Source organism: Peromyscus leucopus, chromosome 9, assembly GCF_004664715.2.
Source record: "Peromyscus leucopus breed LL Stock chromosome 9, UCI_PerLeu_2.1, whole genome shotgun sequence".
NCBI classification, from domain to species: Eukaryota; Metazoa; Chordata; class Mammalia; order Rodentia; family Cricetidae; genus Peromyscus; species Peromyscus leucopus.
This window is the reverse complement of record NC_051070.1, coordinates 871408-885061: the sequence shown is the minus strand read 5'-3', so window position 1 is coordinate 885061 and position 13654 is coordinate 871408. Positions and strand designations below refer to the sequence as shown.

At 40.4% G+C, this 13654-nt stretch overlaps 1 protein-coding gene across 5 annotated transcripts in view; it reads right to left on the bottom strand.

Annotated features, from left to right (window-relative positions):
- The window catches only part of Nalcn (sodium leak channel, non-selective), a 309764-nt gene that overhangs the window by 159197 nt on the left and 136913 nt on the right, over positions 1-13654 (bottom strand). For all 5 annotated transcript variants that reach the window (XM_028868293.2, XM_028868291.2, XM_028868295.2 and 2 more), the window contains one exon: positions 3840-4007. In XM_028868293.2, the coding sequence (XP_028724126.1) occupies positions 3840-4007 (168 nt within the window). The remainder of the gene's footprint in view (positions 1-3839; positions 4008-13654) is intronic.

Here is a 13654-nt window from a genome sequence, read left to right as displayed (position 1 = left end):
AGGCGCCTGGGGACCCGAGAGCTGGATGGGCCAGCGCTCTCTGTGCGCTGAACGGTGAAGGTGGACTGTGCAGAGCTCCGGAGAACACCGCTGGATTGCTACCCATTACTTAATTTGTGAGTTACGCCATTAAATAAATATCCTTTTAACTACGTGAAGTGGCCAAAATAATTTCTCTAATATCTGGCGCTCACGTGGGGCAAACTCCAAAGGCCTGGGCGGCTCCCGCCCTCTCCTCCCTAGCTGGCAGCTACCTAAACCCGCCTGCAAAGTTCCATATAACCAGGGAACACCTACATGGTTCCATTCCCGAAAAAGGGAGCAGCTAGTCCGATCTCAATTCCCTAGCTTAGCCCCAGACCAGCAAAAGAGGCAGGGGAGTGCTAGCTCCGATTTCTGCCATCTCCGCCATTCCCGCCCTCTGATATTGGAGAAATTATTTTGGCCACTCCACGTAGTTAAAAGGATATTTATTTAATGGCGTAACTCACAAATTAAGTAATGGGTAGCAATCCAGCGGTGTTCTCCGGAGCTCTGCACAGTCCACCCTCACCTTTCAGCGTCCCGGCACAGAGAGAGAGCGAGCAGAGAGAGCGCTGGCCCATCCAGCTCTTGGGTCCCCAGGCACCTCCCCTCGCCCCACCTCGTAGGCGTGACAGTTGCCAGAGTGTCAATGGGGGTTGGAACTTCCAGATCCAAACTGGAATGGCTACCCACTACAGATTATGTTGCAAGGGACTTTTTTTTCTGGTCCAGTCTATTTGTAAGCTTCTTGTACTTTTATAGGTATGTTCTTTTTTAGGTTAGGAAATTTTTCTTCTATGATTTTGTTGAATATATTTTCTAGGCCTTTGACCAGGGATTCTTCTCCTTCTTTTATTCCTATTATTTTTAGGTATAGTATTTTCATAGTGTCTCAGATTTCCTGGATGCTTTGTGCTAGGCAATTTTTAGGCTTAAATTTTCTTTGACCAATGAATCTATTTCCTTTACTGTATCTTCAATGTCTAAAATTGTCTTGTATTCTGTTGGTGAAGCTTGCATCTGTAGTACCAAGGTTTTCCATTTCCAGAATTCCCTCAGTTTGTGTTTTCTTTCTTGCTTCTATTTCCATTTTCAGGTCTTGAACAGTTTTATTTGTTCATCAACTGTTGCTCATTTTTTCTTGGGTTTCTTGACATTCTTTAAGAGATTTATTGATTTCTTCCAATTTTTCAGTTGTCTTCTCCTCTTTGTTTTTAAAGGGATTTTTTCATTTCTTCTTTAAGGACCTCTATTATATTCATAAAGTTATTTTTAAGGGCATTTCCTTGTACTTCAGTTGTGTTGGAATGTTCAGGTCTTGCTGTTGTAGGGTAGCTGTGTTCTGGTGGTGGCATACTGCCCTTTCTGTTATTGACTGTTTTTATACTGGCATCTAGGCATCTGGATATGGAATGATTATAGGTCTATGTGTTGATTCCTGTGTTTGTCTTTGTTAGTTGGGTGTTTTGTTCCTTGGTTTCTGTTTCTTCTTTGATCTTTTGGCCTAAGGGGCCAAGGATTCTAATGACTGGTAAGACTTCAAGGTCAGTAGGGTGTCTCTGCTGGGGCTTTTAGGGCCTTGCATTCCCTGATCTGGTCTGGCCTCTGGTAAAGCTGAAATCTTTTTGGGTCTCTAGATCTGGCCTGGCCTCCTGTAAAGCCTGAATATTCTTCTGGGGTGTGTAGCACCTGTCTGGCTCCTGGTAGAAGTGCTGGGCTGTTCTTCCAAGCGGTGTGGACTGTGTCTGGGCCTATGGAGTCTGCTGGGGTTCTGGGGAAGGACTGCTTATGGACTGCTTGGTGAAAGTGGTTGTGACTGGTGAGGTCTGTGCCTCAGTGGCAGAAGTTCACTGGCATTGGCAGCAGGGCCCAGCAGCAGTTGGGCCAGGAATTAGCTGAGATGACTGTGATACCTCAGTAAAACCCCCCACCCTATCCCTTACAGACAAAGAGAAGCTTAAACCAGGATTCCTAAGTGTAGATAAGAACTTAGACCCCTTTTCCCCAGGTGGCTGTATCTGCTACAGGGACTTTGGAAAACAGTCAGGATATTCGACCAAAAGACTAAAAAGGGAGGCGGGTTAAAATAAATTATATGGTCTGTGCCTTTAAGAACTAGCCTCACAAAGAAAGGGGAGTGCTCCTTCCAACCTCCCTGCTGTGAGTGAGAGATTTGGAAGAGCCTCCCTGGAGACTTGTAAACTTAGAAAACACCTTACTTTTGCATTCTGTACCTAAAGTCTCCAGTGGTGGCTTTGGGGACTGTGATCTGGGCCAGGCCAGTTTCAAGTCCCCAGAAATGATGGTGCCAGCCCCAGGAACAAAAGAACAGAGTCAGGATGTCTGATGGTAACCAATTAACCACGAGATGCCCCTCTCCAGAGATAACAAGACCAGACCCCAGAGATGAGTTGTAAAACTCCTGACAGGGCAAACAGATAAGATAAAATAAGATAAAGTCCAGGCCCGGGAAAAACTTGACCAATCAAGGATGGACCCATACTAACCCCCTCCCCTCTAAGAAATTTTATGGGTTTTGCCTATAAAAACTAACTTCCCCCAAGAGAGAGGCACTCCTCCCTGCCTCACTGTATTGGGTGTAGGAATGAGTCCCTGTCTAGACTTGTATCTGCAGAATAAACCTTGCTGCTGCATTCTGGACATCCAAGGTCTTCAGTGGTCTCTTTGGGGGGTCACAATCTGGGCATAACAATGACGTTGGCTTAAGGAAGCATCTCAGAGGACAGAATCCAGGAAGGGGTGCAGTCCTGCTGGCAGCTGGATCATTCACCCAGTCTGTTTTGTGTGGCCTAGTCCTGCTTGGCAGAAGTCTTCTGGGGTTGGGGGGAGGGCTCAGCAGTGGGGCTCAAGGATTAGCAGGGACAGCATGGGCCTGGGAAAGGGTCACCAGGGGCAGAATCCAGAGAGGGGTGCAGTTCTGCTGGCAGGTGAGTCACTCACCCTTTCCAGCTGGTGTGGTCTATGCCTCAGTGGCAGAAGTCTACTGGGACTTCCTCTAAAAGTTCTGCCAACATCTTATTTGGTTTAGAATTTTATATCTATGAATAGATGTGTGATAAATACATGTATATACGTGTGTATACTCGTATACAACTAAGTGGGAGCAGTGTAGCCACATATTTGATCACACACTGTGAACCCAGAGATTGTGTTATTTATTGAGAAAACCTGTTTATAGTTGTGGTATGGATTCAAACAAACCTTTGATCCAAGAGCTTTCTGCTCGAATATTATAAACAGGATTAAATAAAGTCAACCATAGGTCAAGAGGGAGAGCAAGCAACCAGTTGACAGGAAGTGAATAGAGGATGATTAGAAAAAAACATAGACAGTAAGAGGGAGTCAGGAATATGGATAGAGAGATGCATAGAAAGTAGAAGGGAGGGACATTTCAGTTTGAGGTGGGTTTTGAGATGGCACAGGAGGAGAGAGGCATCTGGGATATTGGCTGAGGAGGAAGGTCAGTTGGGTGCTTTCTCTGCCTCTGAGTTAGCAGTCTTTCACACAAGCATCTGGCTCCAGAGTCTTTGTTCATAAAATCAAATGACTGAGATTTTATTAACAACAGAGCAGTTTTTTTTTTTTTAAAGATTTGCACATATTACTATGAATTCTAAGGAATCTAAAAACAATGGTAATAATTTGTTAATGCACTATTTCTGGTAGTTAAGATGTCATTGAATCTCCCTCAAAGTCATATTACTATATATGTACAATATATATTATGTGGTTTTATGTAGTTTTTATAGTAAATGATTTCCATTTTCACGGGAAATAAGAATTAGTTCTATTACCTGGAAGTATGTGAACTGAGAATGATAAAGATCTGGGTACACATGGAGGGTGGTTCCAATAACAAGCAGTAGTTCAAACTTGTGGAGAGATGAGCTGATATAGCCAGTAAATCCCAAGCACCATATCTTCAGAAGTGCTTCCAGGTCAAAAAGGACTGTAAAAGCTACCTAGAGGAACAAGGAGACATCAAGATTGACATTTAAGACTATACATTCCCAATTTCCTTATATATTTATCAAAAGTGAGTTACAGCCACTGTATATAAACTAAAAAACCCCACAAGGTCAAGAATGACATTTAACATTTAAATATATATATATACACATGCATATGTGCATATGAGTGTGGTTGCCTGTAGAGGCCAGAGAGGGCATTATATCTCCCTGCAGCTAAGGGGGCTTTGAAATATAGATGTGAGTGCTAGGAACTGAACTCTGGTTGTCTGCAGCCAGAGTTCTTTTTATTATTTTATTTATTTTTTTTTTTTACATTTTACATACCAACCACAGTTCCCCCTCCCTGCCCTTCTCCCACTCCCTCCTCCACTTCCCCCCACTTCACCCCATCCACTCTTCATAGGGGGTAGGGCCTCCCTTGGGGAGTCAACACAGGCTAGCATACCAAGTCTGGGCAGGACCAAGCCCCTCCCCACCTGTATCAAGGTTGAGTAAGGCATCCCACTATAAGGAATGGACTCTGAAAAGCCAGTTCATGTACCCAGGATAAGTCCTGGTCTCACTGCTAGGGACCCCACAAATAGATCAAGCCACATAACTGTCACCCACATTCAGAGGACCTAGTTTGGTCCCATGCAACCCCAGAGAAGCTAGATAAAGAGGAGGATCCTAAGAGGGACATGCATGGATCACCCCAGGAAGGGGAAATGGTTAAGATCTCCTGGAAAAACTGAGAGGGGCCATGGAGGAGATAGAGATGGCACAGTTGGGGGAGGGACAGAGAGAGCAATGAAAGAGAGAGCTTGACAGAGGGAGCCATTATGGGGTTAGAGAGAAACCTAGTGCTAGGGAAATCACCAGGAACCCACAAAGATGACCCCAGCTAAGACTCCTAGCAGTGGTGGAGAGGGTGCTTGAACTAGCCTTCCCCTGTAGTCGTCAGATTGGTGATTACCCTAATTGTCATCATAGAACCTACATTCAGCGACTGATGGAAGCAGATGCATAGACCCACAGCCAAGTACTTGGCTGATTTCTGGAGTTCAGTTGAAGCAAGGGAAGTCAAGATCATGATGAGGAAAACCACAGAGACAGCTGACCCAGCGAGTGGGAGCTCAAGGACTCTGGACTGACAGCTGGGGAGCCTGCAGCCAGAGTTCTTAATCTCTGATTTATCTCTCCAATCCTAACAATTTTTTTAAAGCTGTGTTTGAATCACATCAGTTAAAACACAAGAGACCAAAGCTATATTAGATACTCAGAAATGCCATTGATTTATTTAGCTTTTGAGGTACATAACAAGCAGAGAAATTGAGACGCTATAACAAGTAAGAAATTTGTGTATATAAGTTGATATATTTTAAAATCTTTCACATAAATTCCAATAACTTAATATCAAAAACAGCAATACTATAAAGTGCATAAAAAAAGTAGCAGGTAATAACACTATTCTTTCCCTGCTCTGAGGGTGACACTTTTTATTTTGTTAAAATAGATTATAATTGTAATTAAAATAAGCAATACTATATTAACTTCTAACTAAAGGACATGAGAATGAATGTTGGGATTAGTCATAATTTTACAATGTCTCAGCACACACTGTAAATTATTGGAAATTAAATTCTCTTTTTTCTGGGCCATTATTGAATATCAAAAAAGATTTTATTCCACTCATATTTGGAAAATGTAGAGAATATAGAGTAATTTAATTATAGTAATAACATATCAAGAGATGGAATACTAGAAGCAATGCAGATTGTTAATTTAGATATGCTGAAGGATTTAGTTATTTTTGAAGGCTACCATGTCTGTAGATTCTAACACAACACATCTTAATTTCTAACTGCATTCTAAATACTATCTATATTCCCACAGATAAGCCTAGTTCTCATCTCTCATCAAAGATGCTTCTATTTGTAGCAGACAGAGACCATTCTAGGAATCTACAACTAGTCAAAATGCAAAAAAAAAAAAAAAAATAGTGGAAGAGACGCTACATCTACAATATAACTCCATTCTGATGGTTCAGAGAACATTGCAGAAGAGAAGACAGAAAGACTGTAAGAGCCAGAGGACCAGAAAGTCTACTTGGAGGTAGGATCTTCTATATATGATAGAAAACTGCACCCATGTAAGACCAGCACAATGACAATACCAGTTGACATGCCAACATGGATGAGGAAAATCTCACAAGACCCCATGTTTAAGAACTACAGGCAATTAATGGCTGAGAGAGGGAGAGTAGAACTGCAGTGGTCCTCTGATAGCTTATCCAGCCTAAATGCATACACACATATGAGCAACATTAAATAGACTAAGTTACACACCACACCACACACACACACACACACACACACACACACACACACACGCACACACACACACGCACACACACACACACACACTTGTAACAATAATAACTATGAGATGTAGACAAATTTCTTTTTTTTTTTTTTTTTTTTTATTTTTTTTTATTTTTCGAGACAGGGTTTCTCTGTGCAGCTTTGCGCCTTTTCCTGGAGCTCACTTGGTAGCCCAGGCTGGCCTCGAACTCACAGAGATCCGCCTGGCTCTGCCTCCCGAGTGCTGGGATTAAAGGCGTGCGCCACCAACGCCCGGCGAGATGTAGACAAATTTCTAAACAGTCTTATTAAATAAAAAACACAGAGCCAAATACAGCGATAATAATAGCTGAAGAGATCAGAGAAACAGCAAATAGCCACGACTAGCCTTGTCTTATCACCTCACCATCTTTTCCCCAGAGGGCTTCTTCCTGAATAAACTGCACTTGTATTGCCTTCCTGCTCTAAGCCCAGCCACATCACTTCCTCGTCACTGCCTGTCTATACAGACCTCCAGGACTCTATGGTTGGTACTGGGATTAAAGGTGTGTGTCACCACACTTGGCTGTGTCCTTGACCACACAGAGACTCTGCTTGCTATGTGATCAGATTAAAGGTGTGTGCTACCACTGCCTGACTTCTGTTTATGGATCGCTATGTGACCTCTGATCCCAGGCAAACTTTATTTATTAACATACAAATAAAATCACATTTCAGCACAAATAAAATATCACCACATTGAGAGAATGTTAAGACTACAAGAAAATGTAATTAAGCTTCTTATTTCACCTTTGTCTGTTAACATACTGTGTTCTCTCCTCATACATACAGGGCTGGTACTTTAAATGTCACTGTGAATGTTGCTTTTCTCTTTCACATGCATCTTATCCCTCTAAATTAAAGGAAAAAGACCCTACTCACTTTGGACCATCTACATATTTCCTGTGGTGTTTATAACTTATTCCACTTAATATTCTCCATTTTAATTCGCTGACTGGTAGCACTTGAAAAAATCATTAGGCATACACAGTCAAACACTTCTATCTATTCTCCTATACATCAGCAAGTGACTAACATTTTGTTTAGCTTTAAAGAACTGTAGAATAGCCTGGTCTCTCTCACACCATTATGCCTTAAACTTCAGCTTGCTGGCATTACGTGTGTGTGTGCAATCTTGCCTGTTTTATTGAGGACTTTATACATATAAATAGACTTCCACCCTTGGCATTATGAGAGTGGGTGCAAAAACAAGACTTGTGTGTTTTAAAGTTTGGAAAATAAATGATCACTTCTAAAACATTTATAATAAACTATCTGCCTCTCAGGAATGTCAAAAGTTATTCTTGTCCCTAAATTTTGATCAGCAATAGCACAGTCAGATGCAATGCTTCTCATGTATTAATGTGTGTATTGATCTCTTAGAGTTAATTTCTTTTTAAAATAATTATATTTTGCTGTTCATAGCTTTGTCAATGTTATGTGGTGTTATGAGAGGTTTTTTATATTAAAGTCATAAATCTTTGCCTACTAAATGTACTGGATGTATTTATCCCTTGGTTAATAGTTTACTTTACAACTTTGCATTTTACACTTTCATATCCTTCTGTCTTCAGATGCTGTTTTAAAAAATTACCTTTTGAAGTGGTGTTGTGGCTTGAACCTGTAATACCAGCACTGGGCAGGCAGAGGCAGGAGTAAGTTGAGACCCTGTCTTAAAATGATAAATAAAGTATGCAGAATGGGGCTTGAAAACTAGTATTTAGTCACCACAGCCAGAAAAGTATGATGTTGCCCTATTTATTTGGGCCACATTACATATTCTTTAGTAAAACTTTCACATATATTTGTGTATATATATTTCCCATAGGCATACAATATATATGAGTGTGTATGTGCATGGTGTGTGTGTGTGTGTGTGTGTGTGTATGTGTGTGTGTGTGTGTGTGTGTGTGTGTGTGTGTGTGTGTGTGTTTCTACATAGTTCCAAAAGACAGAAAAGCAAATGATTTTTCTGTTTGGTTTTATATGCCTACATAACTCAGATATTTTTAGTAAAGTCTCCTGGGTCTCATTAGAAATGTGTATATACCATCTGTAAATGAAATATTTCTTTTTTAAGATTTGCTTGGGAGTTAATTATACTAGTTGCCCAGTTGTAGAGATCTAGCTGTAAGGTTGTTACTGCACAGTACAGTGATAATAACTGGAGTTCTTCATCTTCAGTGAGAATACCATCAGTATTAGTATGCAATGTTCCAAATGAGGCTTGATAATTAAGGGCTTCAGATTTCTATTTTCTTACCATTCATCAAAGCAATAGCATATATCACAAAGACTTCCAATAGGCATTATTTGTTTATTTGAGCAATACATTCTAAATAATAAGAATCACCTGTGGACATTTAATGGCAAACATATATGTAAAGAAATTCTAATTTACTTGAGATTATAGATTAACCTCTCACTGGGAAAACTGTACCACAATGTACAGGAGAGGATTAGCTGAAATAGTTAATTATTTTGGTATGTGTTGTGAGGTTTGGCAGAGAATTTAAATTCAGAGGAATATTAAATAGTTCTTAGAAGTATCCAGGAGGCAAGCTTGAGAGCCCCTTGCCATGGGAGATTCAAAAATATTTCTGTAATCTCAACTTTCATGATTGTTAAGACATGGTAGAACTTTCTAGATTATTGCTATTGGTCACATAATTTGAAGAAGGTAGATAGTCTGTCTGTAGAGCCAAACTACCTGAAAACCCTCTCACAAAGCTACCCAAACAAATGTTCAATCTTAAAGCTTTCTGAAAAACCCAGTGAGAAAGTAGTTAGTGTGTATGGAGTAGATATTCACTGTCACTCTTAGCTCCCAGCCCTTCAGTATGGTAGCCCCTCAAAGGACTGATGGGATGATGGGTTTTCATCAGAGGGCTCTGCTATCAAGTCTGTATTAGATCTCTTGTGCCCTTCATCTTTCTCTCCATCTCATGCCCACTACCTTGGAACTCTTTCCATCAAGTCCATATGATGTGGCTTATTGTTCCTGGGCGAGGATCACAAGCCCACATGAATTTTTTCACTGTAATTTATTCAGTCTGTGGTATTGTGAACTAAGACAACATCCTTGTAGACTCTCTCTCTTTGTGATTATTTTTTAAATAGAAGTTTACCTTCTTAAATACTAAGATGGTTTTGTAATAACTTCCCAATAATATCTTATTGCATTTTTGGAAAATACTTAATAAATATATGGGAAATATTTCCTTTTTCTTTAAAAAAAAGTATTTATTCAGAAACATCTAAGTATGTGGGTGTTTTGCCTGAATGTATGTTTTTGCACTAAATCCATGCCTTGTGTACATGGATGTCAGAAAGGGTATTGGATTTCCTGGAACTGGAGTTACAGAAGGCTGTGAGCCACCATGTAGGTGCTGGTAATTGAACCCAGGTCCCTTGAAGAGCAGCCAGTGCTCTTAACCACTGAGCCACCTCATCAATCCCTACCTTTCTGTGGTGGTATTGTGTTCCCCAAAATACTGTGTACCCTAATAAACTTATCTGGGGTCAGAGAACAGAAAAGCCACTAGATACTTAGGATAGGCAGTGGTAGCACACACCTTTAATCCTAGCATTTCAGAGGCAGAAATCCATGTGTTCAAGGATACAGCCAAGCATGGTGGCTCATGTCTTTAATCCCAGGGAGTGATGATAGAAAGCAGAAAGGTATATAAGGTGTGAGGACCAGAAACTAGAAGCTTTTAGCTGGTTAAGTTTTCAGGCTTTGGAGCAGCAAGCAGTTCAGCTGAGATTCATTCTGGATGAGGACACACGCTTCCAGTCTGAGGAAACAGGACCAACTGAGGAACTGGCGAGGTGAGGTGGCTGTGGCTTGTTCTGGTTCTCTGACCTTCCAGCATTTACCCCAATACCCGGCTTCAGATTTGTTTCTGCTAATAAGAACTTTAAAGATTCCTGCTACACCTTTCTTTTTACTCTTACTTTGAAGCAGCACTGCCCACAGTTTCTATGTATGAGTGTAGGTGTACAAATGTTTTAGACAGCATGTGGAGGTCACTCAGAGGACAACTTTGATGTCAGTGTTGGCTTTCCACCTTGTTTGAGACATTGTCCTTTGTTTTCTGCCACTGTGCATGCCAGACTCCTAAGCCCATCAACTTCTGGAGATTCTACAGCTGGTAGTGGCCATGTTGAAGGGGCTGCAGTCAGCAATGAAGCTTATGGAATTCAACCACCAAATCACAAAGCTATGATGGGTACATCCTGGAGAGGCAAAATACCAGGAGGGTTGTCTCTAGAATGACCCTTGCTTCTGCTGTACCTTCTGCTTGCTGCTGCAGTGTTCCTATTGTATTTGGCATAGTGTGATTATTATGTGAATGAATCCCACTGTATCTAGTACACGTGACTGTCTCATGGGAAAATCCTACTCCTCACTGGGCAATTTACATGCAGATCATAATGAAGATGATTTTTATAAGAGCAATAATACTTAGTTGGATTAATGATTTAATTGAACTTTCCTAGTCAGCCTAAAAGACACAGGTGGTTAAGACAGTGAAGATGACTAGGGAAATGGTTTGGGCTGCTCTGCCAATCGCTCCAATGAGAGATTAAAAAAAAAGACAGAAATAAGAGTAGACCTCCCCCCCTCCCCTTGCTAGATGTGAGACTTCGTGAGGATGGAAAATAAGAACAAGGAAGTTTCATGTATTATAGTCCCATGAATTCTGGCTGTGAAAAAACAGGCTGACAATTAAAGAAAGCAACTATGTCCCAACACCCAAGGCTAGGCCTGAGTTTGTTGGTCATGTAGCTTACAGAATTAATCACAGGTTTTGGTGTGCACCTTGAAAAAAAAAAAACAAAGTTGTGAAAGGAAATTAAATGACCCTCTTGGGTGTAAAGAAAAATAGATGGTTAGCTAGGCCACTTGAATAATGTTTTGTAGAGTAGAAATGGGATAGGAATCTGATACATTGAAATTGCAAACAGCTGCCCATCAGCACAAAGGAACTGGCTCAAATATACTTGGATTGCTTAGAAACGTTTTAATAATAAAAGAATAATTTCTTTGGGGTGAAGATGTTAGGGTGGGAAAAGTAATACAAAGGAAAACATTTAACTACTTGTGGGATTCTATGAAAGACATCATGTAACTTGTGATCACGTGATTTCTTCCTGTGAAAATATTTTAATTTGCTTTTGAAAAAGATGTAACTTGTGGTTGTGGGATAATCTTTCCTTATGTAGAAATTTTTGTCTTAGGTAGAACAAAAGGGATGAGAGAAAACAGAGCAGAGAAGAATGAGAAAAATAAAATGAGGAATTAAGCTTTGACCTCTGTGGTGGTATTGTGTTCCCCAAAATATTGTGCACCCTAATAAACTTATCTGGGGTCAGAGACAGAACAACCACAATATTAAACATAGAGGATAGGCAGTGGTAGCATGTAGTGGGTAACCATTCCAGCTTTGATCTGAAAGTTCCAACCCCCATTGAGGCTTCGTCAACTGTCACCTACAAGGTGGGGCCAAGGGAGGCACCTGGAGACCCAAGATCTGGATGGGCCAGTGCTCTCTCTGTTCTGGGACCCTTGATGGTGGAGGTGGACGGAGCAGAGCTCTAGAGAACACTGCTAGACTGCAATACACCTTTCCCAGACCCCACGACCTACCTATTCCTTCATTTGTAAGTTACCCACTAAATAAATCTATCATTCAGTACTATCTCTTAGTAATTGTTTATGAATACATATTTTATTCAGATTTTGAATCCTTTGAAGTTACCTAATCTTGTATTCATATATATTGTTGTATCTTATTCTTTTTTTTTATCTAGAAGGCTATTCAATTAGTATTTATTTAATAAATTAAGTAAACATTGATTAGTTCAAAACTTCAATTGTTTAAGACTAAGATTTAAACACTTTGCATGAAACATTACATCCTTTTGAGACAATGGACATTTTTAGTGAGGCAAACAAATATTTTTATATTGGGAACTGAAAATTTTAAGATTCCTGCTACAGCCCTCTCATATAAGCCTTTTGTGTATTTAGTCACCAACTCCCCGTCTCCTGTCTGGTTTCTCTGAGCTGCTGTAGCTGGACTTTGACACTCAGCTCTACACGAGTTGTGGAGCTCTGAACCATAAGGTTCTCACATTTGTACAGAGCCCTTTACTCACTGAAGTATCTCTCCAACCCTCCTCTTTCTTTTATCTCTTTTTCCAATGAATCTTTGGTAATTTTGTTTCTAATTGCTACTTACTTTGGAATTCAAAAATCACAGATATGTGTACATTTATATGTTCTGAATATCAGTGTCAGCTTCCTTCATAAAGAGTAATTTCTTTCTTTTTGCATTTCCCAAAACCAAGAGTGAATTTCTAGCCCTCTAGAGGTGATTCCATTTCTTTTGGAGAATGCATGATCTGCTGGGTTGTCTCAAGCTGCAAATAACATAATTCCACAAAAGGGGGGAGGTGAAGATAAACATAGAGAGGTTTATTTGGGCTCACAGTTCTGTTTCAAAGTCTAGGGGCTGCACCTACTGATGACCTTTCTGGCAGTGCCTGGAAGTGGTACAATATTACTTGGCAAGAAATGAGTATCATGCATGAATATGTATTCTTCAATTTCCCTCCCTCTTATAAAGTCAGCAATATTCAATCATGAAGACTCCATCCTGGTGACCTTAGACCCTTTCCCCCAAAGATCCTATCTCCAAAGTCTGTATTTAGGTTAGGCTTTCATTCTCTTTATGAAAAAGATATATGTTTTTCTAATGTTTTTGGTGTGTACATATACATATGCAGAAGCCAATGGGATTCAGAAAAGGTCACCCTGGAGCTGCAGTTGCAGGAGGTTTTGACTCTCTTGATGTGGGTGCTGGGTACTGAACTCTGATCTTTTGGAATAGCAATGAGTACACTGAGTACTGTAGGTGGACTTTTCTTTACTGCCCACCAGTTTCCAAATAGCTGACATGGAAACTAAATATTAATTATAAATCCTTGGCTGATAGCTTAGGCTTACTACTCACTAGTTCTTACAACTTAAATTAACCAATTTCTCTTCAACTATGTGCTGCCCCAAGGCTCATGTACCTCATCTGTGAACTTCATGTTGCTTCTTTCACATCTGGCTCATGACTGCTCTGATTCCACCCTTCTTCCCAGAATTCTCAGTTTGGCTCTCCTGCCTAACTTTATCCTCTCCGGCTACTGGCCAATCAGTTTCTTTATTAAACCAATCACAGTGACATATATTCACAAAGT